The sequence below is a fragment of the Plasmodium chabaudi genome, assembly GCF_900002335.3.
Source record: "Plasmodium chabaudi chabaudi strain AS genome assembly, chromosome: 6".
Taxonomy (NCBI): Eukaryota; Apicomplexa; class Aconoidasida; order Haemosporida; family Plasmodiidae; genus Plasmodium; species Plasmodium chabaudi.
In genome coordinates, this window is record NC_030106.2 from 337,165 (window position 1) to 350,403 (window position 13,239).

A 13,239-nucleotide genomic window follows, 5' to 3' on the forward strand; every position below is an offset into this window, starting at 1 on the left:
TATAATTGAAAATCATGATAATATAGTAAATGCGCCTATGCATTATTGTAATATAATATGTAAAAAAAAATAATATAATATTGATGTAACATGTCATAATATAGCGAAAGAATAAAAAAAAATATTTCAAATATCAATATGTGCCATAAAAAACAGACCAATAAATTCTTTAAAATAAATTACATTCAAATTTGTATAGCATAATAACTTATGCTTATTGTATATAAATGAATAGATTGGAATATAAAAAATACTACATGCATATAATGAACAAATAAATAATATATATCATACATAACAATTTTCCTTCTGTTTTTTTGAAAATTCATACCTTACATTAGAAATATAAGAGTTAAAAAAATAAGCATAGCCTATGCAAAGTGAAATCAAATAGGATTGGGAAAGAAATAAAACAATAGAAGAAAAAAAAACACACAGATAATTATATAACACAGTCGTTATGCGAAAATGAGAAATAATATTTTAAGAAAGTTTATTACAAATAATAAAAATGTAAAAAGTTGTAATGTATTAAAAAGAGGATATTTTGTTAGTATTCTCTCAAATAATGGAATGAAATATAATTATAACAACTTATATAATATTAATAATTATTTTATAAGGGGGCACGGACAAAATAATATTAAATATTTTTCAACAGAAAACGAAGAATCAAGCTCATATACTAAGGAACAGATTGAAGAAAAAGTTTTGAATGTTCTAAAAAAATATATATCAGCTGATGCGGAAATTAATTATAATGAAGATTTAGAGAAAAATAAAACCAAAGATGATAGAGCATGGGATTTTTTAGATACCGTGGAATTTTTAATAGATGTAATTTTTTCATATAGAATGCATATCTGTGAGAAAGTTTCAGTTTATTGTATAATTCGTGAAACTGTTTAAGATGTTATGTACATATATTATATTTACCAATTTGTTATTCTCATCTTTTTTTTTCTTTCCTTTTTTTACAGATTGAATCTGAGTTCAACATCACAATACCAGATGAAACCGCTGACGGTATAAAAACAGTACAAGAAGTAATAGATTATTTGGTTCAATTAAATATTAAGAAGACCTAATTATATCTCTATATACTATATTTTAAATAATAAATAGTAACAATATAATTCTAATAGATTTTTTTAAATTAATGTTCTACAAACATATAATTTTGCAATTAATAATCAAGTATATGATATCTTTTTTTCATTTTATTTTTTATTCGTAATTGAAATTTTTATATTATACATTTTGTTTTCCTATGAAGATTAACTCTTCGATCCTATAAGATATATAGTTACACATATGTATGTGCTTATATAAAAAGAAAAACAAAACATAAATATTTTATTTTTTTATAAAATAAACTTCTTGGTTTTGTCTCCCTTAGGGGCTCTGTAATAATTATTAATTCTTCAATTAATTTTAATTTAACCAATCTTTAACAATTGGATATTACACATGTGTTTCTCCTTCAAACTTATTAAATTTGTGTATTATAAAAGATATTCCTATTTATAGATTTATATTAACATATTGCGACTTCAAATTTAAAATGTGTTACACATTTTTCTTATAGCTTTATTCCATCCGTTTGTCTATAGTTCTTAAATAGAAAAATATTTTCAAATAGTAAAGTGATTGTTATGTGTGCAAAACAGCAAGATATCATAATTTATGTTAAAAAAAAATCCACAAAAAAATAATATTATTATATTATAATTTTTTAAGTGGCATAAGAATATATTTTTTTGTTTATTATTCTTAGAAATTAAAACGTTTTAATAAATACAAATATTCCCACGTGTGTACACAGGGCACCTATTAAATAATAAAATAATATTTTTTTACTAGAAGTAATGTTAAATTATTATTTTAGATATATAAAATGTAGTGTGCTCATTTTGTTTTCTTTTACACCTGTAAATATTGTTCCATTGTTTTTAACATTCATAAAAAAAAATATAAATACTGAACAAAATAATATAACAAATAGATTTCTACAAGTAATGTACTACAAAAGAAATCACTTTCATTCGTTTTTAATTATACATATTAATCTTGCCTCATATTGATTTTAAATTTTGTGAGAATAAAAAATTTAATATTAAAAAATGAAAAAAAAATATTCTTCTTTAAAATGGTGATTTTCTATATATTCAATAGTAATATAATGTAATTTAAATCGAGATAAATTCGCATTTACTTGTAACTCGTCATATATAACTAAACAAATATTACAATTAAAAATATATATAGAATTTCATTTCACACATAAGCCAAGCATATATATATATATATACATATACGTGTGCGTGATAGTACAATTTGAATTACCGAATTGGCTTGTAAAATGCCATATTTCCATGGCGTTACGTTGATGCATTTATTAAGCTTTTTTCATAACATTTGAATGGCAATTATGTATTACTTCTCTCATTTCTACTAGTGCAATACCCCTTATTGTGGGCCATTTGATGGTATAATTTTGTAATATTAATATAAAAATCGTGAAAAAACGGAAAAATTGAAACTCCAGATATAGAATACGACTATTAATCATTTATAGCACAAACATAATCGTCAAATGGTTATAAAACAAGATACAGGTGTTGCTGAAAATACATTTAGTAGCACACTGAATACCGAATATCAAAAACTTGAAGAGACCGAATATCAGCCATCACCAAATATAGACATACTAAGAGAAAATAAGGATAATAATGGATTGTATACAAATAAAAATAACTATAACAAAAATGATGGGAATAAGGCATATATTGAAAATATCAGATTGAAACAATCTAAATACTTTGGAGATAAAACGATAGGGAAAAAATATAGTTATATTTATTTAATAAATCAAATATTTGGATCTGGAATTGTATCTATACCATATATATTTAAACATTCTGGTTGGCTACCATGCCTAGTTATAAATATTATAATATGTCTTTTAACAATTTTTAACACATTATTACTTTTACGATCTATGACAATGATACCAAATAATATCCATTTTAATAAAAGATATGAATATATTTCAACTATGTGTTATTTTTTGGGAAAAAACAATATATTTTTTATGTTTATGCAGATATGCTATTATGGTAGTATATTAGTGAGCAATATAATTTCGATAGTTATAGTATCCCATGCAGTAGATTATATTTTAGTAAATATATTTGGGTATACTGTTGGAGTGATTATATATCCAGAGTTTCAGATTAGCACAATTACAGATATAAATAAATTATATTATAGCGATAATTATGTATTGTGTATAACTATAGGATATGTAATAAATGCTATTATATCAATCTATTTTTCTCAATCAAATTTAGAAGATAATATGAAAGTACAACTACTATCCTTTGTATTTTTAATGGTTACAATTTTTCAAATAATTTTTCTAAGTGTTATAAAAATATATAAATATAACAATGTCCACACAGGTTTGTCAAATGATACCATGGGAAAATATTCAGATATTAAATATCCAACTGTATTTGGTGATTTTAATTTTAAACAACTGTTATCTTCCTATATAGCATCCTATTCTGCTATAACAGTAATACCATGTTGGGCAAATGAAATGAAACCTGATGTAAAAATTATAAAAACAGTATGGATTTCAAACTTTTTTTGTTGCTTTATTTATTATATATTTGGATACGTATTATATACCGCTTACCCTCATATTAATAATGAAAATATATTGTATGGCATATTAAAAAATCCATCTGTAAATACTTCAATGAAAGTTTCTATTTATTTATTTGATTTATTAACTATTGCTCCCGGAATTTATGTATATTGTATTGCAACAAGGTATAATTTAGTTAACAGTAATATATGCTCAGAAAAAGTTGCCTTCCTTTTTGGTACTGTTTTTCCATTTCTTATATCATGGTGGTTTACTTCTCGTGCTATTTTTGAAAGCATTTTTACATGGTCAAGCTTAATTTTTTCATACGCATGTAATTACATTACACCATCAATTATATATTTGATAGCTTGCAAAAATATTCCTTATTCTCAAAAAAATCCGCTTCATTATATTCATGTTTTATACGACCCAAATGAATATAAACAAAAAAATTTCGCGTTATACGACATGTTTTCCGCAAAAAAACAATCCAAAGAAAAAGAAGACATAAGTTCAAATAGAAACCCTGCGATTCTCAGTGAAAAAAATGATAACCAAAATGGTGATCCAAATCCATTGAAAATAGAAGATGATAATCATATTAGTAGTCAAAATAAAATTTTTAATAATGCTACTAAAAATTCCGGCAACAAAACACATAAAAATCTGCACTTTGAAAAAAACGAAGACATATTCGATACTGAGAGAATCTCCCAATCAAAGGGAAATAAAACGAAAGAAATTGAAAGCAAAACTATCATTAACGATGATGCTAATAATGCTAGTAGTAATAAAAAAGGCAAACCAAAAATTCATTTTAAAAGTCTTAACCAAATTAACAATATGGAAGAGGATGATAGTGACGATTATTACGACAAAATAAAACCAGCCGAGGGAAAAGACATATCTTTTTTGGAAGGGGAAGGGAAAGAATATCAACAGCAGTTGAACGAAGATAATAATAATAATGTTAGCTCTTTAAAGGGCAATTACAAAATATTAGAGAATAATGCAGAAACCACATATGGCGACTTTCAAAATGGATATATGGAATTAAAAGATACATGCGAGGAAAGTGAAAATGAAAGTGAAAAATTAAAATCTCCTGAAAAAATACGAAATTCATATAAAGATAATAATACTTATTATAGAAAAAAAAGTGATAAAGATTTAAAAAAAAAAAATAAAGTAAATATATCACATGAATACTGTAAAAAAAGCGAAAACAAGTTAAGTAAATTCGAATTACGAAAATATAATTCTTTATTCAATATTAAGGGTAATAATATCAATAAAAATAATTCTAAAAAAACGAATCAACACCAAATACATAATATCCGAAAACCACGAAAACATAAAACTGTTATAGGATTTGAAAAAAAGCGTAATAAAACCCCCATCAAAAATAATGATGATAATAATAATTATTATGACGATTCCAATATTAGTGAAAATGAAATGTTAAATAATAAAAATATAGCGGATTTATCAAAAGATATATATAATGATGCGAAAATCATAAAAAAAAATTATGAAAGAAATAAATATTTAATTAAATATTCTGATATATTTGATTCTTTTTTAAATTTAAAATTCATACTTGAAAATGGCACTCAGAGAAATTCTGTCTACAGTGATTACAATTTAGATGTAGCAGAAAAAAATGGAAGCTCTAAAAATTATGACATAAATAACCTTATTAATAGCTATAATACAAACAATAAATCCTATTCAAGCAGTTGTAAACCTGTTCTTACTAGTGAACAACGTCCCAATATATTTGATAAAGATATACAGAGGAATGATCATAGTGGACATGAAGAGGAGCACAAGATTAGTGACAAAAATTTAGAAACAGAAAAAAAAACAGATACAACAGATACGCTATGTAAAAACCAAATAAACGATATAGCTTGTAGTATAGATGCAAATAAGGATGAAGAGAAAGAACTATCCAAAAAAAGGGAAAGTGAAGGAATAAGCAAATTGGACATGCATACAAACACAGATACGTGTAAAAATATATTGATAAATGATTCGCTATCGGATAAAGAACAGATAAAGAAATTTTTAGAAGACATAGAGAAACAAAAATCAAATGATGAATATAAAAGAACAATAAAAAATATTAAAGATGAATTTTGTATGTTTATTAATGAAATCAATAATAAAAAAAAATTAACATGGGCTTTTGATGGAAATAAAACAAATACAAATTTATCAATAAATAAAAAAAATATAAATGTTTCCAATGCATATAATTATTTATATTCAAACGATACTGAAAATTATTTTTATAAAAAATCAGAAAGCGAAACATATTCCTATAAAATAAATTTAGATAAAAATAAAGAATACTTAGATAATGTCATAAATAAACAAAGAAGTGTGTCATATTTAAATAATGATTCTTATCACAGTATTCTATTGAGATACCAAACAAATGATAATCTTTCTAACAAATCAATGAAAACACAAAGTTCAAATAATTACAAAAAGTTTCAATCGTTATCATTGAGCATTGGACAAAATAGGTTAAACAATTTCTATCCCCAATCGGCCGAAGAAAATAAAAATGAATCCCCTAATATATACATAACTAGCCAAATAAACGACCCTATAAAGGAAAATGTAGATGATTCTACAAATATCGAACCTCAGATACTTATAACAGAAGATTGTAACAAAGACAAAAAATGTCAAGTTAAAAATAATATTTTAACAGATCAAGAGAAACCTAAAAAATTAACAAACGATTTACAGTTAAATAAAGACAAAGATGCAGTTATGCATTTTTTAAATTCATATAATAAGAAAAATAAAATATATAAAGATATAAATACATTATATGTTCCTGATAATGTATATCATGTTATTCCAAAAATTAATAGAAGTACTGAGCAAAATATTTTTGATGATTCAATAAATAATATTTTTAACTATTATAAATATAATTTTCTTTTATCATTTAGTGAACATAATGATTATAATAATATTAGCAAAAGTGGTAGTATTAAATATCCACATATTTCAAATAAATACTTTTCTCAAAATGGTATAAATATAGAACATACCTCACTAAAAGAGATATGTATTAAGGATACTGAAAAAGAGGATCCCTTATATTCTATACCTCAAAATGAAAAAAATATATATTTAAATAAATTTCCTAATAATGAAAAAAGAGAACCACTATTAAATTGTTATAAAAAAGAAAAGGAAGATATTAGTCTGCCAAAAATTAATTTAATTTGTTCTGAAAAACCTTTATTTGGATATGAAGATGCATATCAAATAGATGATTATGTAAATGGGAACATTAATGAAAATATTATTCATGTCTATCCTATTAGATATTTAAGAATTAAACATGTTAAAACAACTGAAGTTTTATTGTTTATTGCAATACTGTTATTAGTTATCTCTATCCTTTATAATTTTATCGCTTAACTTTGAAAATCAATAAAATTTAAAACCCAAATTCAATAATATAGAAGAGTAACTAAATAATTATATATATGTGTGTGCATATATATATTGTTATCTTGAACCCATATTTGTTTTACTCTATTTTTTTTATTTTTTAAGTACAAATTTGTAATTTTTTTAAATAAAAAATACACATACAAGTGTATAATTGTATTTAAAACTGCATGCCTTATGTTCTTATGTACATATGTCTCGATCCCATTTTTTTTTACATTTAACAAAACAACATTAGTAATTCTATAATGCAATTTATACTTATAGTTTTTTCTCACTCATTTCAAGATTATTTAATTTCTCTATGTTAGCATATTCTATTGGTTTTCTTTTTCTAGAAACCCCCAAAATACAAGTTTAGACATGACTCCAATTTGTATAGTTATAAAATTTGGAAAAACATATGTATTCAGATATATGGCGGAATAACAGCAAAAAAATAATGTAAAAACGGTTAATAATAAAAAAAATAATTATACAGTTCCATATCATGCATTCGAAGCAATTTTATCATTTCAAAATATGTCTCCTTAGATACTGCTTGATTACCTACTAAGTTTATTACATTCTGTTTTTGTTTAGTTCCATTTTTTAAATACTTTAAGTATGAGGGGAAAAACAGAGCAATAAATTTTGGAGTAATAAATGTTTCAGCGAAAGAAATAACTTCCATCATATGCTCATATCTCTTTTTATCTTTTATAGAGTTAGGGTTAAAATCATAAAGCATTTCACAATATTCATTAAAATAAAATCCATATGGTTTATTTATTTCATTTTGATCAATTATTGTATCATCATTGTTGTTTATACTGTTGTTCTCATTAGTTTCTAAATTATTATTTTCTTTATAATTTTCGATTACTGTATTTTCGTCACTTATTATATTAGTCATCATTATATTACTGGATCCATTTTTATAAATACTATTCCAATATTTTATGATGAGTAATATATAAGATGGTAGAACGCTAGAAAATAACTCATAATTTCCTCGTAAAAAAAAACCATATTTTTCAATAATATTTTCATCGGTATTTATATTTTGATTAACCAACTTTCTAATAACTATCATAATATATCTATCATATAATTTTTTTCTAGCTATACTAAAATGATGATAATATTTATTCATATAATTTGTCTTTAACGAAAAAAATGTTTTAACTAAAAATGAATTTTGATTTACAGTATTATCCAAGTTAGTCTTACCCAAAGATGCAATTGATGCAATACCAGATGAGTTATTAACTTTTTCTCCCATGTCTAACATTTCTATCCCATTAGATAAATATCCATTTTGCATTAAATGATTATTGTTTCTATTACACATAATGTAATACCTATATGTTAAACTAAAATGCTCATTAATGAATTTTGTAGTATCCTGATTTTTATTGTCATAAGTTTTTCTCATTAAATTATTTGAACAATCTACACCTCGAAAAGAATAATCAATTGTACTTAAATTCGAAAATAATCTAGCTATATCATATAAATTATTATAAAAAAATATAAAATTTTCTTTCAATATAGATAAAACTTGAAATTTTTCACTAGCATTCATCATATCTGCTTTTTCGTCTAATTCTTTATAAATACTCCATTTTTTTTTCTTTTTTTCATTTTCCATAACACTCGGTTTGGCATTATTATATGCATTTATATCACTATTATCATTTCGAAATATGGACTCATTATTTATATTGGAACTTAAATGAGTTTCTAAATCTATATTGTTGTTACTGTTATGTGATATCCTATTTTTTGAATTGATTTGCCCGCATAACACATTTTTAGCAAATGTAAAAATATCATTTTGACATAATACTGAAACATCCATTATTTGCTCAAATGACATTTTATTTAAGTCTGGTATTCGATTTATAAAATCTAAAGAATTAAAACAAGATCGAATATCTCCATTACAATTATATGATATATTTTTTATAACTTCTTTTATATTTTTATTTAAATTTATCATTTTACAATAATATCTCTCAGATAATGCCTTTTCAAGATATAATGGATGTATTTTTTTTAATTTTATAAAATTAACAAACGGAGAATAATTTATATCAACTCCTAATAATGTATTTATCGTTTTTATTTTTTCAAAAGAATTTATAAAAATAATTATTGGGTGTATACAATAACATTCACGATTTTTTTGTTTTTTTCTGTCTTCGTTAATATATTTAGAATATTCTTTTTTACACGAAATAACACGATTAAAAACAAATTGAATAGAATTAACACAACTCTTTCTGAAGTCTTCAGAATATTCTAATTCAGATAACGGCAATTCATCAATAATAATAGCCCGAGTATTAATATAATGATTATCATAATAATTTTTTTTTTTATCATATTCTTTTTTGCTTTTTAAATTTATATTTATAAAATGTCTATACAGGTTACTATTCAGAATTATGTTATTTATTGTCTTTTTAAAATCTTTAGGTACAAGCCAATTCATTATATTATCATTTGTTTCTAAGCATTCAAAAATATCAATCAAAAGTTTTTTTTTTATAACATATTCTTTTTTTAATAAGACCATTGTATTTTCTATTAATTCTTTATATTTATTTAACCCAACCATTATTCTTTTATTTATTTTATATATTTCTTTTGAATAATTTATTATTTTTTCTCGAACCTTTTCTGATATAAAATGTAAGCCATCGTTTGATGTGTCTACACTTTTTGAATGAATATCAGCCTTTTCCTTTTTTTTTGAAATGTTTTGAGAATGAGAAAATATTTTTTCTTTCCTCTTATTAAACGAGATAAAATCATTGTAAGCACATAAGGAGGAACTATTTAGACATGTTGGAATTTTTTCCCCTGTGTTATTTTCACGTGTTGAATATTTAATCTCTTCCCCTCTTTGTAGCCATTCAAACAGCTCATAATTTTCCTTATCCATTCTTTTGATGGAACTATTTACTTTGATAAAAGAATTTACAGATTCTTCCTTCAAATATTTAACAATCAAATAATTAATAATAATTATGTCAGTTAGATAGTTAGTTATAAATTCATTACAATTTATTAGTTCATTTATAGAAATATTTAAATTCATATTATTTATTAAATTATTATTTATGTTATTTATGAAAATCAGCTCAAGCATATTATTATCAGAATAATTTATATTCTCAATTATTTCCTCTGCATATTTAATTTGAAGATTAGGATGTGGGTCCGGGAACTCCATCAGGTTGTCTATTTCATGTTCTCGTTTCAAACTTTTTAAAACATTTAAACAACTTTTTCTTTCGTTTAAAGAATTAATAATAGTTGTATAATTTATTAAAGAGTTATTATGGTTTTCATCGACTATTAACCATTTTATTACTTCTCTAGAATTATGAAAATCTATAAAATTTTTAATTCCTCTATTTATCGAATTATTTAATAATATGTTACTGTTCCATTTGTATTCTTCCTTAAAATTGGATAACAAAGAAAATGATCCATATATTCGTTCTATATCTACATTACTATTTTGTTTTTTTTCAAAATAATATTTTCTAAATAAAATATCTTCTATTTTCTTTTTAATATTTTTTTTTTTCATATAACAAATTACATCCTCTTTTAATGTGTTAGCTAAGAAAAGATTGCCCCTATTTTCTGTCATCAAATGATTAGCTATTTTTAAATTTTCAATTATTAATTTATTAATATTATTTGATTCAAGAAAATTAACATTAATATTTTCATCTATTTTATTCAATTCATTTAAGTTTTTAATCACATACTCATGATAATTATTATCTACAAATAAGTCTATAATATTTTTTTTTTCGATATTATTTGATTTTTCAGAATTTTGTAGAAAATTTGTTCTAAAGGTGTAAGAAAAAGCTAAAACACTTTGTATTTTCTTCCAAATGGTGTTGATTAATTTATAATTTTTATCTATGCTTTTGTAATAACTATTGTTCATAAGCGAAAATGGTAATAACAACTCTTCTTTCCCGTCTTTGCATTCAACACTTTTTATTGACGTCTCTAATATATTTATAAATGTATTGCACATTTTTAAAAACATCTTAGTTGATTTTCCATTCAAAATGTTGTATTCGGTTAATTCGTCTATGATCACTTTCTTTACCCCATCATTACAGATGCTATTGTTTCTATTTTCATTACTATTGCTTAGATGTAGATTCAGTTCCTGCATATTTGTGTTGCTTTTTTCGACACCTAACTTTGCTATTTTATTTAAGTTGGCTATTTCTTCTTTATCTATATATTTCCGTTTATTATTATTTCCACTAGTACCCTCAAAACTCATTGCATTACTTTCGCTTAAGTGCCCATTATCTCTATTGTGTTCTGGTATTCCTTCGTATATTTTATCATCTATTATTTTGGCTTGCTCATATTTTTTTTCATTTTGAATCTTGGGTTTTTTATTACTGCCTATTTGACAACTCGAGTATAATAAAAATTCATTATAAGGATGATAATAATAAGAGTTATCCCCGTCTGCATTTTTCATATTCCTAATAAAATTTATATTTTCTTGAGATTCAGATTCATAGTAGCATTCTCTCATATTTAATTTCTGGCATATATATTTTATTAAGGTTGTTTTTCCACTTCCAGGGGCACCTAATATTACACATACATTTTTCAATTTGAGCATATCTTCATTTTCTTTACTGTTGCAAGCAATTTGTAATTCTTTACATAAAATCGGATCATTGTTAAAATTTATTATGTTTATAAAAAAATGCAAAATACTTAATTTGTCCTTTGGATGAACTAATATTTCGTCAAAATTTTGGGGCATATAATAATTCATTTTTTAAAGACATATAAGGGAAAAATATATTTCCCAAAAGTTTGTAATAAAAAAAATAACTAATAAAATTAAAAAAGGATAATTTATTAAGCTATTTTTTTTCCATTTTTAATCATCCTATTACGAGTCTACATAATTATTGTGTATAAATATAATAAATTGTATAAATAAATATATGTGCATATATTTATACCCTTAAAAAAAAATATAAGCATACAACGCATAACACCATACATATACGTCGCAATATCATATAAGCTTATAAACTTGTTTATGCACATTGTAGCTAAATGTTGCTTTTTTCATATACATACATAAAAATATATTATATGATATGCATATATATGATAGAAGCATTTTCTTTTTTTATTTAAACAAATTACATTCCTATTTATAGTACCTTCATTTATTTGCTTAAAGAAAAAAATATACCATTCGATAAAAATTTATACATTTTTAATTTAACAATATAACATTTTTATTTTTTTCGATTTTTTACATTTATGTGTTTTTCAAATATTATTAACATTTCTCATATTTTATACTTATTTATATTAGAATAATATACATTTTATGGGGTACTCATTTTGGGAATTTTTCACCATAAAGCAACAAAATTAAATATTTACATTTTTTCTAAACCCTCATAAAAGATAATCATAAAAATAGTAGGTATTATTCCTTGTGGTATATGCTCAATTTTCAGCAAACAAAGCAGAAGGGACATATATAAAACAACATATTACAAACCCCCATACATTCCATTTTTGGCTTTTGAATTATAAGATTGCTGTTCATTTGAGAATAGAAAAAAATATTACTATTATATTTTATAGCGACAAAAATGAGTGAAAGCATAAGCAAAGTTAATAGTACAATTGTTGAATTGTTGGGTATGTCTGATTTATTTAGAAGAATGCAAAATTCATGTTGGGGAAAATGCATACCTGATGTAAATGAGCCATTTCTATCAGTTGGTGAAACGAGTTGTGTTGATAGATGTGTTCATAAATATTTGGAGATCCATACATTAGTAGGAAAAAACTTACAAGAAACACAAGTTACGAAATAGCTAAGAAATCAAGGAAGTCGATTACCCAAAATATTACATACTATCAATTTTGACTATTCACATCATTGTGTGCTAACTATAGATTTTTATTTATTTTCTTTTGCCTCATAATGCTTTCTTTTTTAATCATTCTTTTTACATATTATTTAATTTCTTATTAAGCTATGTATATGTTTTTCCACATATGCATATAGCCACCCACCG

At 23.4% G+C, this 13,239-nt stretch overlaps 4 protein-coding genes across 4 annotated transcripts; 3 read left to right on the top strand and 1 right to left on the bottom strand.

The window, feature by feature from the left end:
• Window positions 1–468: 468 nt before the first annotated feature.
• On the top strand, window positions 469–1,088 carry PCHAS_0608600 (acyl carrier protein, mitochondrial, putative; the record flags this gene model as incomplete). The annotated part of the gene is made up of 2 exons (XM_016797469.1): window positions 469–837; window positions 981–1,088. 2 exons carry the CDS (start codon window positions 469–471, stop codon window positions 1,086–1,088), a joined length of 477 nt encoding a protein of 158 aa, XP_016653419.1.
• Window positions 1,089–2,596: 1,508 nt separating this feature from the next.
• Window positions 2,597–7,108, top strand: PCHAS_0608700 (amino acid transporter, putative; the record flags this gene model as incomplete). The annotated part of the gene is made up of 1 exon (XM_731772.2): window positions 2,597–7,108. The coding sequence occupies one exon, from the start codon at window positions 2,597–2,599 to the stop codon at window positions 7,106–7,108; it is 4,512 nt and encodes a 1,503-aa protein (XP_736865.2).
• A 487-nt stretch (window positions 7,109–7,595) lies between these two features.
• Window positions 7,596–11,963, bottom strand: PCHAS_0608800 (conserved Plasmodium protein, unknown function; the record flags this gene model as incomplete). Its single annotated transcript, XM_737278.2, has 1 exon — window positions 7,596–11,963. One exon carries the CDS (start codon window positions 11,961–11,963, stop codon window positions 7,596–7,598), a length of 4,368 nt encoding a protein of 1,455 aa, XP_742371.2.
• Window positions 11,964–12,807: 844 nt separating this feature from the next.
• PCHAS_0608900 (mitochondrial import inner membrane translocase subunit TIM10, putative) lies at window positions 12,808–13,035 on the top strand (the record flags this gene model as incomplete). The annotated part of the gene is made up of 1 exon (XM_728511.1): window positions 12,808–13,035. One exon carries the CDS (start codon window positions 12,808–12,810, stop codon window positions 13,033–13,035), a length of 228 nt encoding a protein of 75 aa, XP_733604.1.
• Window positions 13,036–13,239: the final 204 nt, after the last annotated feature.